General features: G+C 36.3%; 1 protein-coding gene across 7 annotated transcripts in view; it reads right to left on the minus strand.

Moving 5' to 3' along the window:
- The window catches only part of LOC101212255 (NAD-dependent protein deacetylase SRT1), a 57,695-nt gene that overhangs the window by 28,477 nt on the left and 14,626 nt on the right, over window positions 1-14,592 (minus strand). For all 7 annotated transcript variants that reach the window (XM_031888900.1, XM_031888899.1, XM_004148876.3 and 4 more), the window contains 5 exons: window positions 13,547-13,647; window positions 7,105-7,213; window positions 5,851-5,930; window positions 5,135-5,213; window positions 4,567-4,620 (listed from right to left, as the gene is read on the minus strand). In XM_031888900.1, coding sequence (XP_031744760.1) covers window positions 4,567-4,620; window positions 5,135-5,213; window positions 5,851-5,930; window positions 7,105-7,213; window positions 13,547-13,647 — 423 coding nt within the window. The remainder of the gene's footprint in view (window positions 1-4,566; window positions 4,621-5,134; window positions 5,214-5,850; window positions 5,931-7,104; window positions 7,214-13,546; window positions 13,648-14,592) is intronic.

Consider the following 14,592-nt stretch of genomic DNA (forward strand, 5'->3'; position numbering starts at 1 on the left):
AAAATGACCAACAAGCGCATGGGTCCATTTCAAATATTGGAAAGACTCGGCCCCAATGCTTACCGAGTAGACCTCCCAGCAAACATGAGTATTGGAGAAGTTGAGAATCCCACATTGGAAAAACCAAGAGCATTCATACTCCATATAAGATAGGTGGGCTACTCCTCTAATTGCCAATTGGTTTTGAGATGGAACCCCATACCATCAAATTTAACAATGAGAATCAGCCCATCTTTCAATGTTGTCGACCTGTCACCTTACTATGCATCAGATTCCTTCTCTTTAGCTCCCTAATCTTCACTCAAGGTCGAGTTTTATCCCAGAGGAGGGGTTTGATGTAGAACGTCCTCCTTTCTTGATGTTTCTTTAAGTTCTTTAGCTAATTCTTGAGTATCATGAATTACCATTCTTGTATGTTAGGATTAGTTATTCTTTAGTTAAAACTTGTGTATCTTGAGTTACTAATCTTGTATCTTGAGTTAGTTATAAATAAACTAACTCAACTCCAAGTTAGTTCTACAATAACTAACTTCTAACAACTCTTGTAAACTTCCCGCCTATAAAAAGGCTTCTCCTCTCATTAATAAATCATCATCAAAAGTATTATTCATAAAAATTCCTAAGCCCTCCTCTGGGATAAAACTCGACCTTGAGTGAAGATTAGGGAGCTAAAGAGAAGGAATCTGGTGCATAGTAAGGTGACAGGTCGACAACATTGAAAGCTTTGCAGTTACTGCATCAACTTCTCTCAAAAAAGTAGGGAACCCAAAAGATGAGATTATGAAAGTTGAATCAGTCACCAGCGTTAGTGCAAAAATTGAACCAGTTGAGGAAGAAATAATTCAAACAGAGACAGAGAAACAAGAGGATAGTGACTCTCTCGGTCCAAATTGTTTTCCTCCCCAGACAAAGAAATTTTGTGCAGGTCAGCGAGTATCTTTCCCCCTCAAGAGTTGGTTCCATTCTTGGCAGCATGTGAAATTGAATTAATATAAGACAGAGGTAGCAAAGATGGAGATTATATCATGGAACACAAGAGGAATCATGGGCCAATCAAAACAATTGGCTATTAAAAATCTTTTGAAGAAAGCTAATCCAGAAAGAGTATTGATTCAGAAGACCAAAAGAGAAGAGATGTCAGTTGTATTATAAAGGCACTATGGAGTTCAAAAGGAATTGGCTGGGTATTTGTTAAAGCTAGTGGCAGATTAGGAGGTTTACTGATTATGGGGGATGAATCTAAGCTGTTGATTATTGAAGTTCTGAAACGAGACTATTCTCTTTCAGTAAAATGCAGCACAATCAATAAAAAAAAACATGTTGGATTTCAAACATCTATGGACCCACACATTATCGAGATAGAAACCAAATTTGGCTGGAGTTCTCTCTTCTTTCAGACCTCTGTACAGGAGCTTGGTGTTTGGGAGCTAATTTCAACATCACTCGAATGTTACAAGAGAGATTTCCAGTAGAAAGATTAACAAGGGGAATGAGAAAATTTAATAAATTCATTAGAGAGGCAAAGCTGCTAGAAATTCCATCATCCAACAGCAAATTCACATGATCAAGAGAAGGAAGGTCAGATTCACGTTCTCTGCTAGATCGATTTCTAATAACTGCTGATTGGGATGAATCCTTCGTCGATACCAAAGCCTCCCAAAAAGAAAGACTCGCTTCAGATCATTTCCCCATCTTATTAGAAGTCAGTGCTTTTGAATAGGGCGCCTCTCCATTTCGCTTTTGCAACAGTTAGGTTGCTTGATAAGCAGTGCTGCCAAATTATAAAAAATTCCTTGACCTCCATAAATTATCGAGGATGGGCTGGTTTTGTCATTTATTCAAAACTTCGAAGTTTAAAAAGCACCATGATATCTTGGCATGTGGAAGGTGAAAGAGCCAGAAAAAATGAGGAAGAATCTTTGCTTCAAGCTCTTGCAAATGAAGAAATTAAGGAAGAATCTTTGAATATATCATCCTTAGACAACATTCTGAAATTGTATATTAAATCAGACCTAGAAATTTATAGGAGAGAGGAAAGAGATTTAATTCATAAAAGTAAGCTGAATTAGTTAAAACTGGGAGATGAAAGTTCTAGATTCTTCCATCGCTTCCTTGCTGCCAAAACAAGACGTAGCTTGATTTCAGAGTTGATTGATGACCAAGGTACTCCTACAGTCTCCTTTAATGGAATTGAAGGTTTCTCCATTGAATCCTACAAGTAGCTACACAAAATCCCCTCATGCTGGATCTCTTCCTAATCCTCTTGAATGGTCAGTGGTTTCGGCAGAACAAAATACAAGACTCTATTCAAGATTCAGTCAGTCCGAGATAAAATCTGCACTTCAATTACTGGAAAAGATAAGGCCCCTGGACCAGATGGCTTTACAGCTGAATTTTTAATCAGATTTTGGGATCATTTCAAAGATAATTGCCTTACTCTCTTTAATGAGTTTTATGAGAATGGGAGGTTAAATGCATGTGTAAAAGAGAACTTCATTTGTTTAATCAGGAAGAAAGAAGATGCAGTAAGGATAAAAGACTTTAGACCAATAAGTCTTACAACATTAATTTATAAGTTGTTTGCAAAGGTTCTCGCAGAAAGATTAAAGAAAGCAATGTCAGTTATTATTGCTCCATCACAATGTGGCTTTCTAGAAGGGCGCAAAATCTTGGACCCTATTTTAATAGCAAACGAAGCTGTGGAGGACTATAGAATCCGAAAAAAGAAAGGATGGATCATTAAATTAGACCTTGGAAAGGCCTTCGACAGAGTGGATTTGGAATTTTTAGAAAAAGTAATGAAAGAGAAGAACTTCAACGCAGAATAGTGTTATATTGGCCAGCCTTTACAGCCTCCCCACCTTGAAGTTCTTGATCATCCGGACTCCCGGATCAGCCCTCTGCTTCAGACAGTTTTTTGCTCAATCAATCAAGGCTTATTCTTCTTATTCTTCTTTGTTCTTGGCCTGCTACCTTCGATTTATGATTTTGCTTTGGACAGATTATTTTTATCATTTTGTTTGGCTTTTTGTTTGATCTTGTATTGTCGCTTTTTGGATGTGTTGAGGGCGCTAAGGAGGTGTCAACCTAGTTGAGATGTCTGGGTGCACCTGCTGATCCTCCCTCCCCTCTATTGCTCTTTGTATGATCATAAAGAAATGGTGTATTTGACTATAACTTATTTCTTATCTAAGTTCATTTTGGAGCCTAGATCTTTTGGAGGTAATTAAGTTTGGCAAAACGATTTCCAGCCGTCAGTATGACTTGCGAAAGAAGAAGTTGTTTGGCTGTTTAACAAAAAGTAGTTTTCTGGAACTTCTTTCTCAAGAAATCTTGAAGGTTAAAGAAGTGAGTGAATTTCATATTCCTTTGGGGCTTGAGTAACACTGGAAAGTGGAAAGAAAGGGTTATAATTGATCAAAGATAGTGGTCGTTGAATCCTGTTGGAAATTTGTTGAGTTGTTTCCTTCCTCTAAATAAAAGTTGTGAATCTATGTTTGGAAATTGGTTTTTGGACACTGTTTGTCTCCTTCAGTCTACACCTATGCTCTGCCACTAGTGACTCCTTTCAGCACCTGGTTTTGATTGCTTTTTCTCAACTAGTTTGTATTGTTGTCAAATTGTGCTTGGAAAGATTTCAGAGATATTTTCGGAGCAAGCTTCTTAGCATAAGACCCCAGTGGAATCACCACATTTCAGTCTCTTCGTGGGGTTCTTTCTCCAAGGATCTCGAGTTTTTCTCAGTGCAAGTTTTACGCCTATTCGGTCACCTTGTCAATAGTCTATTCTATTCTTGTCTTTGAATTTTTATTTCTCCGTACTTCTTTAGTTTTTGTTTTGCCTTTGGACATTACTCCTTTGTTTTTGGTTTTAGTTTGATTGGATACAATTAGGGTGCTATGGGGTGTCAAACTAGTTGAGATGTTCAGGTGCACCACATGATCCATGGTTATATGCTCATTGTATAATTCTTTTGTACTATGAGCTTTTGTCTCATTATTATTATATTAATATAAAGAGGTTGTCTCCTTTTCAAAAAAAATATAATAATAAAGAGAAATCCAGCGGCGGCGGTGGAATGCAGCTAGACACGACGGAAGTGGCTCAGACTTGGCCAGCCAACAAAAAGTAGCAAAACCCTCAAAGACCCGAGAAAAAAAGGAGCAAAAAAGAGCTAAACCTGAGCGGCAAAGGAGACCAGCAATTCCGACGAAGAAGTGGTGGCCGGCGAGCTCTAAAGGACCGGAAACGACGATGGAGGTCGGTGGCAGCACAAACTAGGGTTTTTTAGTTTATTAGAAAATGACTGTTTTTAGCGCTTCAATGTAATTTCTTCTTCGATATCATGTATAAAAAGATGTTTTTCTCCTAGAAAGAAAAGGGTTTTCTTAAATAAAAGAAATACCCAATATAAATTAGGAAAATACAAACAAGATAAAAATAAATACACAAATATATCCTAAATACAATGAAAATATTAACAATAAAGGAAATAATCAACAGAAAAGAATGGTAAAATTTAGTTCTTTACTGCGCTTGGGAAAGAAAGAAAAAAGAAAACAATACCTTATCAACGCGACCATGGATAACCAAACTTGCTTTTTTATCCTTTGGTGTTTTCTGTCGGAGAAGGCAAACAATAATTTCTCAAAATTAAATGATAGTTTGGCATGAAACCTTCCGTTTAAAATTTATGGATTCTTTTGATGTATACATATTTATACATCTCATTTCATATTAAAAATCATAATAAAAGAAAAGAAAATATGTACACATCTTTATGACCATAACACTTGTATTTAGGCCCAAAGATATTGGTAGCATTTTGTTACTGTTTGCCGCCGGTTTATAAGGCAAAACCTCCAGAGAATTATTCTAAAGATACACATGAAATATAATTTATATAGGACAAAGAGGGATGTTGACCAACAAAACAAGTGATACTTTTTCCTTTGGTATAATATGTGTTATCCCATCTAACAACTAGAGGAGGCATGTCTCACCTTTCTATGTCTTAAAGCTTATCATTTTTTGGTTTTCTATCCACCAAGATGTTGATGATGATGATTATAAATTTCATCAAAAAAGAAAAATAAAGAACAAGCCCTATATTCGCTTGAAATAAGAGACATACCTGAAGATTAACAATTATAATCTTTCCCCCACCACGAAGTGATTTCAGAGGAAGGTTGCATGCTGGAGTGATCTGCAAGCTGCACATAGTAATTATACCTATCACCATTAAAAAGATCCAGAAAATATAAACTTACATAGTAGGCACACAAAATGCTTTACAGATAACCGAATGATAGAACTATACAAGCACAATGGTACTAACTTTACCATAGAGAAGATTTAAACCATAAGCTAAAAGTCCATTTCCTCTTGAAATCATGTTAACAATATAATATTGTAAATCACCTCAAATTCCTCAAAATACTTCAGGAAGAAGCTACTGACCGATTGCTAGTCAGTAAGACTGCATCCACGAGAATAATCTCCAATCATGGACTTTAGCAACATTGTCAGAGACTAAAATATACAAACTCTTGTGGATAACAGAAAACAAGACACAAGTTTCGTTTCATCACATGAAAAGGACATAGAGTATAGACACATGCTTATTTCGGCAAACAGAGTTGTTAGTGTTGATTTTATGGAATTAATCTATATTTCATTCATTATTTAGTAGAGATACAAGCCTATATATAACCATAGAGAAATACACTTAAAGAAATAATATCAAATATCTCCAGAATAATATCGTCTAAGAATAATCTAATTATATTAATAGTTAGAACCAGATTTTATGTTTAGAATTAGTAACCACCACATTAACAATCTAATTACCTCGTCCCTAGACACAATACAATATCAGCCATCCTGCAGTGTCTCTCAGCTGGATTCATCTCCTTTGGAGGCAATGCATCCTGCATTTATACAGAGGTCAGATGTCATAAACAGTTTGTCATGGTTTGCTAGAAACACATTTGAAATTTGATTCAATGGTTTTTCCTTTTGGTTTCCATTGATAGAGATGTAAAAATTAGTCAAACAAACACCATAAATCTGTTTGCACCACCTTGTATGAAGCCTTACAGATATAAAGGTTGGATCAACATAAGTCCAATCTACTTTTATCAACCTTTTCAAAGCCCACTTTTAGAATCACTTTGTTGAAGCATATACACTCTCCAACTGCTTCAAAAGCAGTAAAAGAGGCATCTAAAATATGACAGTCCCCATAGTTGATAATCATCAGGCATAAGAGCAGTTCTTTCTCTAGACAGTCGACTAAATTCTTTGCTAATCTTGCAGAAGGAAATGACTAAGCTGATAGGTTTCAACTTTCAAGTCATTTCTCAGAAGCTCTTGAATTCTTTGGATAAGACATGTGTATGACTATGAAAGAAAACTCGTGGAATACCTGAATTACATTTGGTACCAGAAGGTTACATGTTCCTTCCACAAATCTTTTGGTCATACTCATACCATAAGAGTCTGAGAGATCTTAAGTTACCAAGATGTTTTCCTAATTTGCATATTTGTACAAAAAGTTTCCCAACCAAAACTCCCAAACAAGCTGGAAAAGGTTCCAATGGAGGCCTAAAAAAGTGAGTCTTAAGTTAACCACCATCAAAAGTATAAAAATTTTGAGAAAGAACCAACCACTTCCTCAATTTCCAAACTGGACTTCCGTGGAAGGCCACAGTTTCAACTAGCCTTCCATTTGCTCTAAAGTCCACATTGCTGTGGAAGCTAAAAACACAACAGAACACAAAAAATAAAGACTCGTTGAACTTTGCCTCTTAACACTTATTAGTGATAAAAAGAACAAAAAAGAATAGGAATATTAAGTCAAGTGCTCTATTATGTCACTCTTGAGAGTTCTAAACTAGAGGAAAGAATATAGTACTTTCAGGAAAAAAAAAACAAACAGAATATCATTAACATGAGCACCAAAGAGATAAGAATTATAACAGACTGAAAATACTAAAACTATCAACTAATGGAACCAAACCTTGAAAATGCATAAAATATGAAAGGTGACCAGCTGAATTCATTCATATCTAAAAAATACAAGAAGGCCAATAACAAAAGTACCTCCCAGTCAAGAACTGTATCCCTTAGTTTAGCTCCACAATTGGCATCAGAACATCTCCGTGATGTATCCTTCAATCCGATAGTTTCTACTTCAAAATCCCTCAAATACCTTCAGAATATTTTAGAGTCAGATCTCCAATGGGTTAGGATAAAATAACTACTCACTCAAAAACATGAAAGCAATGCTGTCTGGAAGGAAGGGGAAATAAATAAAACATAGTCCAAAAGCTGCAAAAACATTAGTGACCAGAGATAACAATATTCATTTCTTGGTTATCAGGACAATGATCCACCTTAGGGTTTTAAAAAGGTTAGAAAAGGGAGACCTTATAAAATGACCGAATAAAAGATTCTACTATTTCTCTCCTCCAAATACTACTATAGGTGTTATAATACATGTTTATATTTATATCTGTCCTTTATTGTAATTGTACATACCTCGCTTAGGATTTCTATGTTCCCTATATATGTGTCACTTTACTCTGAATTATAATGAGAATATTTTACTCCAACATATTGAGTACATGGCATCAGAGAATTTAGGGTTTCAAATCTTCGTTGGACGCTCCCATAAGGTTAGGGTTTCAAATCTTCGTTGGACGCTCCCATAAGGTTAGGGTTTAAGTTTACGTCATCGAGTTCGAGAGGTCGTTTGTCGACACCATCCACCTCACGAGGAGCGCAGCCATTGTCTGCTTCTGCCTACCTTTGTCGTTCATTGGAAAACAACCATGTGAAGTTCACATCCTCACATGCAGCCGATACTTTCCTACAACGTCGCCACACCTGGGAGCTTCATTTTGTCTTCCGTCTTTTGGGTTCGTCTCGGGTACTCTTTTTCGGTCAATTTGTTCAATTGGTTCCATTGCAACCTATTCAGATTGGAAGAAATTTGAAGAATACACCTTGTATCTAGCGTTTGATGTTGTTTCCACCGCTTGCTTTCTAATTGATAGAATGTCTTCAACTGTTCTTAATGGTGAGATTCCTTATCGTTTTCTTTTCCCACCAAATCTTTGTTTCTTATTGCTTCGAAGGTATTTGGTTGCGTTTGTTTTGCTCAGGATGTTTGTCCCCATCGTACTAAGTTAGATCCAAAATCCTTGAAATGCATCTTCTTGGGTTATTTGCATGTTCAAAAGGGGTATCATTGTTACTATCCTACTTTAACAGGTACTTGTCTCTCCTTATGTTCAATTCTCAAGGATATGCCCTTCAGTCCATCACCATTGAGTCCGTGTTAGGAGGAGAACAACTTTTTATCTATGAGATTACCTCTCCTACTTCGTCATCTACTTCATCTTCCTCTGAGTCTCTTCCTTTTCATCCATTGATTCCTCAATTATACTCCCGACACCTTCCACAACAACCTTGAGGCACATGTGTCTTCCACTAATGCCTTCTTCAACATACAATCCAGGACAAACTGATGATCTTCCCATTACCCTTCGAAAAGGTAAACACCAGTGTACGTACCTTGTTTCTTCATTTGTTTCATATCATCAATTATCCACACCAACATATTCTTTTATTACGTCCCTTGATTCCACATCTATTCTTAACACCATTCACGAAGCCTTATCTCATCGCAACTAGCATAACATAATGATTGGGAAGATAACTACTTTAGATAACACAACTACCTTTTTCTGCAACTAGGACCTTCACATTTGAAGCCAAGTAATCATTCAATCGACCAAGCTTTAAGTCAGAAGCAAATCGGAGCATTCAAGCCTTACCAACTTTGACTCCACGAATGGCATCAAATTTGTATGTACTCCAACAAATCAGGTTTGTTGGATCAGATTTGGATCGATCCAACAAATTGAGTTCATCATTTTTTTTATTCGCATCTGAAACAAATCGGTCGGCCAAATTCTTTCGGATTCTTCTCATCTAAGCAAGTTGTATACGTATGAGCAAGTCACCTATTTTTTTATTTTATTTGGGTTAGATTTGGAGGATTTTTCAACAACTCAAGTTCGGGTTGGGAGTTTTCAGTGGGATCAAGCCTGCAACTGCTATAATTTTTCAGGTCTGATCCCTCCATTCGGGCCTGGTAACCAATTTTTTTCCATAATTTTTTTTTTCTTTCCTCTTCCTTTGTTCTCCAAGTAAGAACCAGAAGTATTCCTCTACGATATTTACAAACCTAATATTTCATGGCATCCTTAACTTCAAACATTAGTAAAGGGGCGATACACCAAACTACTAATCACAAATTGAATGGAAGGAAGTATCTCCCATGGTCACAATCTGTTATGATATTCTTTTATTGAAATGGAAACAAACCTCTTTACTAATGATAATAAATGACACTAAAGCTCAAAGTATAAGAGTATTATACTAAGAGCAAAAGGAACTAAAGATAAATACAGGCTAACATTAAAACAAAGACTATACTTGGACAAAATAAATATGATGACAACCTAAAACCAAACCCAAACAGAAAAATAACAAGCTACCCTAAGCCACTCAAAGACAATACTTCAGTAGAAAGCTAAATACAAATAAAAACTAAACACGCTCAAAAAAAACCCACTCGAATCTAAAATCTTGCACACCCAAATATCCAAGATGAAAAGAGAAAGGGAATGCCAATAGGATGCAACCAGTTAGAATTTGTTCCACACGCGAAGAAGAAAAATCATGGAATTACAAAAGTTGGTCCAACAATTGGGTGAACTACATTCAACGGCTGGAGACTCAAACTAGAATAAATCCACAACCAACGACTATTGACTTTAGATGACCTGGTATTTCACAAAACTCCATGAAGTTCATATGTGGAAAAGAAAAGAAAGATTATCTATCAAGCAACACTCCAATCTCAGACCACATTGATCAGAAATACAAAACATGGAAAGCAGAAAATAACATGGTGATGTCATGACAACAAAGATCGGTGAAGGAGTTTTGCTCTTGTCAACTGTCAGCGAAGTCTGAGAAACAACTCGTGAAACCTATTCCGATAAAAAAAAATTACACAAGTAAACTAACTTGTATGAAAAATTGCATTGCAATTTTCCACTCACATAATTGCATATTTCAGGATTTAAATTTGAGGAAGACGATTGGCAATGCTAAGGAATCCTTGGATCTCTACGTACTAAATGTTCTCAAGTCTAAAGTCAAGGAATTAAGTTTTAGCATATCTGCTTTGATGATTCTGAAGACAATTATGATAGTACAATTATGTTATGGCATAACTGTTTAGGACATCCCAATTTTCTATATTTTGAAAAGAAGTTTTCCATATATTTTTAATAAAAGTTCTCAAGTTTTCCAATATGAGTTTTGTGAAATAGCAAATTTGGCTTTGTTCGTGAAATAGCAAAGAAGCTTTCCATAAAGAAAGTTAGGCTTCGTGAGTGACTTTTCTAAAGAAAATGACTAAGTTTTGCAAAGCTTTCTTTCAAAAGTCGAGTCATGTTGGTGTTATGCAAAGTATAATACATGTTGTAATGTGATTTATGTTTAATATGAAAAGCTTGACCGCTGAAAGTTTATGTATGAGTTAAAGTATGTTTTTCTTGTGATGCTTGTATGCACCATTAGTTTTATTCCTATCATGAGCTAGCTATTATGTGCACATAAGAGTAGAGGTTGTCTTGCGTTGAGTGGATCGCTTGGTAGAAGGATGACTGAACGTGTTGAGTCGTCTGTGTTCAAGCCTGTCGCATAAGCAACTGGTGTTAAACGAGGGTTTGCGGTGATACTAATGGTGAAATGAGTTACCACAGTGGTCTACGCCTTGAGGAAGTTCACTGTCAAGGCAAAGAGGAATAAGTAAAGGCTAATGTGTGCTTAATGTTTTGGCACGAAATGAGCCATTGTGAAACGTTCTTGTAAAATGGGTTTTATGCATGACCTCATATTCCCAAAAGGTTTTCCTAAAATTGTCACTCACTAAGGATTTGGCTTATGTTCTAAGTTTTCCCTTCCCCAGGTAAGCGAGTCGTCAAGACCGCGTTATGAAAATTAAGGCGATATGCCAGGCAATGAGGTGTTAAAGCAAGCGTTAAGAGTTGTGCCAGGCGTTGAGAGCCTGAAGTTTTAGATTTAGTATTTGTTGAAGTATAAGCTTGTGTTTGTAATAAGTTCTGTTGGATTGAATAAAAGTTGCTAAGTTCCCTCAAGTTTAAGCGTTATCAAAGTTTATCGCCTTGCATACTTTTAAGTTGTTAAAAATCCGAGTTAAGATTAAGTTTTAAGACACGGCATTCTGGCGTTTCACTTAGGAGTGCCAAGGCTGCCCAAGTCGCATCCACATTCGTAACGCGAGAAAGTAGCGTTGCGGGTGGGAGTATGACAATCAATGACCTGGTAAAGCCTGATAGATGACCATCAAGTTGGTAGAAGCCCAGAATACAGCTCAGAAAGCATTATTATGTTTTGGAAGGCCACGATAAGTGTCTGAATCACCCCAAAAGTCACGATAAGCGATGTAGAAGCATTGAGGACGCGTTATGGGGAACTCAGACGATGAAGGGAGATTTGACATAGTATTGTGATGGTCTTGGCCTCATATATGTGCATGGTTGAGCCTCAGGACTTGGTCTAGAGTAGAGGCAGGCAGCTAGAGTCGCACATGAGGGAAAATACACGTACGGGCAACATGTATGGCCAAATAAAATTCAGTTGTGCATGCATTCAGTTCGGTTGAGAATGAAAGAACCTCGCCTAAGGTCTGTCGAAGCTTCAAAGGGTCGAGCTAAAAGTGAATTGGGACTTGAGTTTCCCTTAAGGCTGACCATGATCAAGCGTAATGTCATGGTGTCGCACAGTTGAAAAGTATCGACGGTGACATTTGGTATCAAAGCCACTCTTTATGAGTGGAGTTGGACATGATAAACAGAGAAGACCCGATGATTGAATTGAAGACTTCACAAATGTGTTGAGAGTGCCAGTTTCGCTAGGGCAGACGTGAGTTAGTATCAGAGACAGTAACGGGTTGAAGCTAGATTTCTTCAATAAAGAAAATCCTAATGGTCAGAAAGTAAGAACCAAGCTCGTTTGCCAAGATGTTGGGTGTTATGTGAGCAAAAGAGAAGAACAGAAGGTATTCTAGGTAGGATGTCTTCAAAAAGAACCATTACCATCGAGAGGGATAATGCTAATGGTTACAAACAAAAGAATCGGGGGTCAGGGAGACATATGTAAGTTGAGTGCAAAAGTGTGCTTCAAGCGAGTCTGCATGGGTGGATGACATGCCTTTACTTCCAAGATGGGTTATTGTCCTATGAGAGAGCTTCCTAACAACATGCTTTGCATCCACTTTTTGTAGTGAAACTCCCACAACCACCTCCATCGACTACCTTCGACAATCATCTCCTTCAACATTCAACTCCACTCAACCACCAACTCCACTTGACCGACTCTATTGGTTATCTCCAACCATCAACTCAATCAATAGTTTACTTCATAGGAAAATATTTATTATTAGAAACTTCAAAACAAAACAAAACAAACAAAAAGACTTGGTTGGACAAAATACTAACATCCAAACTTAGACAAAACTCAAGTCAATACCCCAAACATAACTCAGATAGAATTGTTGATTTTATGGAATTAATCTATATTTCATTAATTACTTAATAGAGATACAAGCCTATATATAACCATAGAGAAATACACTTAAGGAAATAATATCAAATAATATCTCCAGAATAATATCTCCTAAGAATAATATCTCCTAAGAATAATATCTCCTAAGAATAATCTAATTATATTAATAAGAATGACCCTGTAGCCCAAACACAAACATATGAACTTCAGACTTAAGAACTCAACCTAGCACTCCAAACAGCCCTTAATAAATTTCATACATGTGCTATACTTCCAAACTCAAAAAACAATTGTTAAGAAATTGCAATATCAATATCTAAGCCCCTTAACGTATATTTTACAATGATATCGAAATTATACAAGTGCAAAGCAATTGAAGAGAAGAGATTAAGGCATGAATGAGCATTTTCAACTTTCTATGAGAGAAGAAGAAGAAGAAGAATAAGAGTACTATTATTATTATTATTATAAAAAAATATATAAAAAAAAAAAAAAAGATTTTGTGACACCCTTCCTTTTATACACCCTAAACCCTAAACCTTTAAAGAAAACACACCCAACAAGCAAAAGGAGTTGGAAAAGGCTCTAGTTATTTCACATATGAACATAGGTATAACTGCAAGCACTTCTAAAACAAATACATCATCAAGATTCCCTACGGACTTGGGCTGTGTTCAAATATTTCCTTATTTCTTTCAACTAAATAGCACATGTTTTAACAGGATACAAACTTTCTATTGATTAATGAAAAGAAGTTGAGTCATTAAAGGATACCATGATCATAGTTAGAGTAAGAAAACAAAACATGGGGAAGACAAAAACATCAGAGATAAAGACGTTGAAATAAACAAAAACACATAAAATAGGGACTTACTCAGCTCCACATGATGGACAAGTTTCCATGAATGAGTTCCCATGTAATTCAGCAAGCTTCTCTCTTGGTATACCAGATCGAAGATGGAGGCCATCAATATTCTATAATGAAATATCTCGGTAAGCAAGCATTCTTAATGTAAAGAATGCAAGTAAAACTATCTAACCAAGGTGTCATCCAAAAGTATCTACACAAGAGCGCTCTACTTGGGGAGGAAGGATGGGGGAAAAAAAGAACTCTTGTATTCCTTTACAACCAAATATTTGAAACAATTGCAAGGGTCTAGGGTTGACCCCAAGAATCTGCAAAGTTTTAATTCAGCAGATACACTGCAAAGAAAGATGTTTTTGTGGACTTGAACCGGTCAATTTCTATTGTACGTTGGAGGGCCAACAAAGGCCAAAGCCATATATTTTTTCAATGGTCATATGCTGTGTAAATACTAGCATGACAGTTCATATTGCAACAGTTCAATATCATTTGGATCAGGAAGGTTCAAAACTGAATTTGTAGTTTTTCTTTTTAAAAAGAGTTCAAAACTTCCATATTCACAAAACAGAAAGGATAAACTGATCGCATAATCTGGGAATGAGGAAGCTTCATTTATACACTTGGGAGGTATTAAAGCTGCTGTTTAAAATCCAATAAGAATATTGATTCTCTTTGGACTTTTGGATTTTCCACTTGCCAAATACACCTTTTTCTTTCTTTCATTTTCTCTTTTCTTTCTTTTGGCAAAGGAGAAATTAAGATAACAGCATGAAAAGTGATTGAAATGAATATTGATTCTCTCTGGCTGGCTATCGTTTATTTTTTAACAAGAAACAAGCATCTTCATTCGGATAATGAAATGAGACTAATCCTCAAAATACATAGTAAACAAAAAGGAAATGAAAGTAACTTCGGATCAGAGGTGCAGCTGGATATATCAATTAAGTTGACACCTCCTTAGCACTAACCACGCCTCCATTACTAGGTGAAATTAGAGATCTTTGGCTGGCTATCATTCGTGCTTTTTTATGGATTCTTTGGGGAGAGCACAACAA

The sequence above is a fragment of the Cucumis sativus genome, chromosome 7 (genome assembly GCF_000004075.3).
Source record: "Cucumis sativus cultivar 9930 chromosome 7, Cucumber_9930_V3, whole genome shotgun sequence".
NCBI classification, from domain to species: domain Eukaryota; kingdom Viridiplantae; phylum Streptophyta; class Magnoliopsida; order Cucurbitales; family Cucurbitaceae; genus Cucumis; species Cucumis sativus.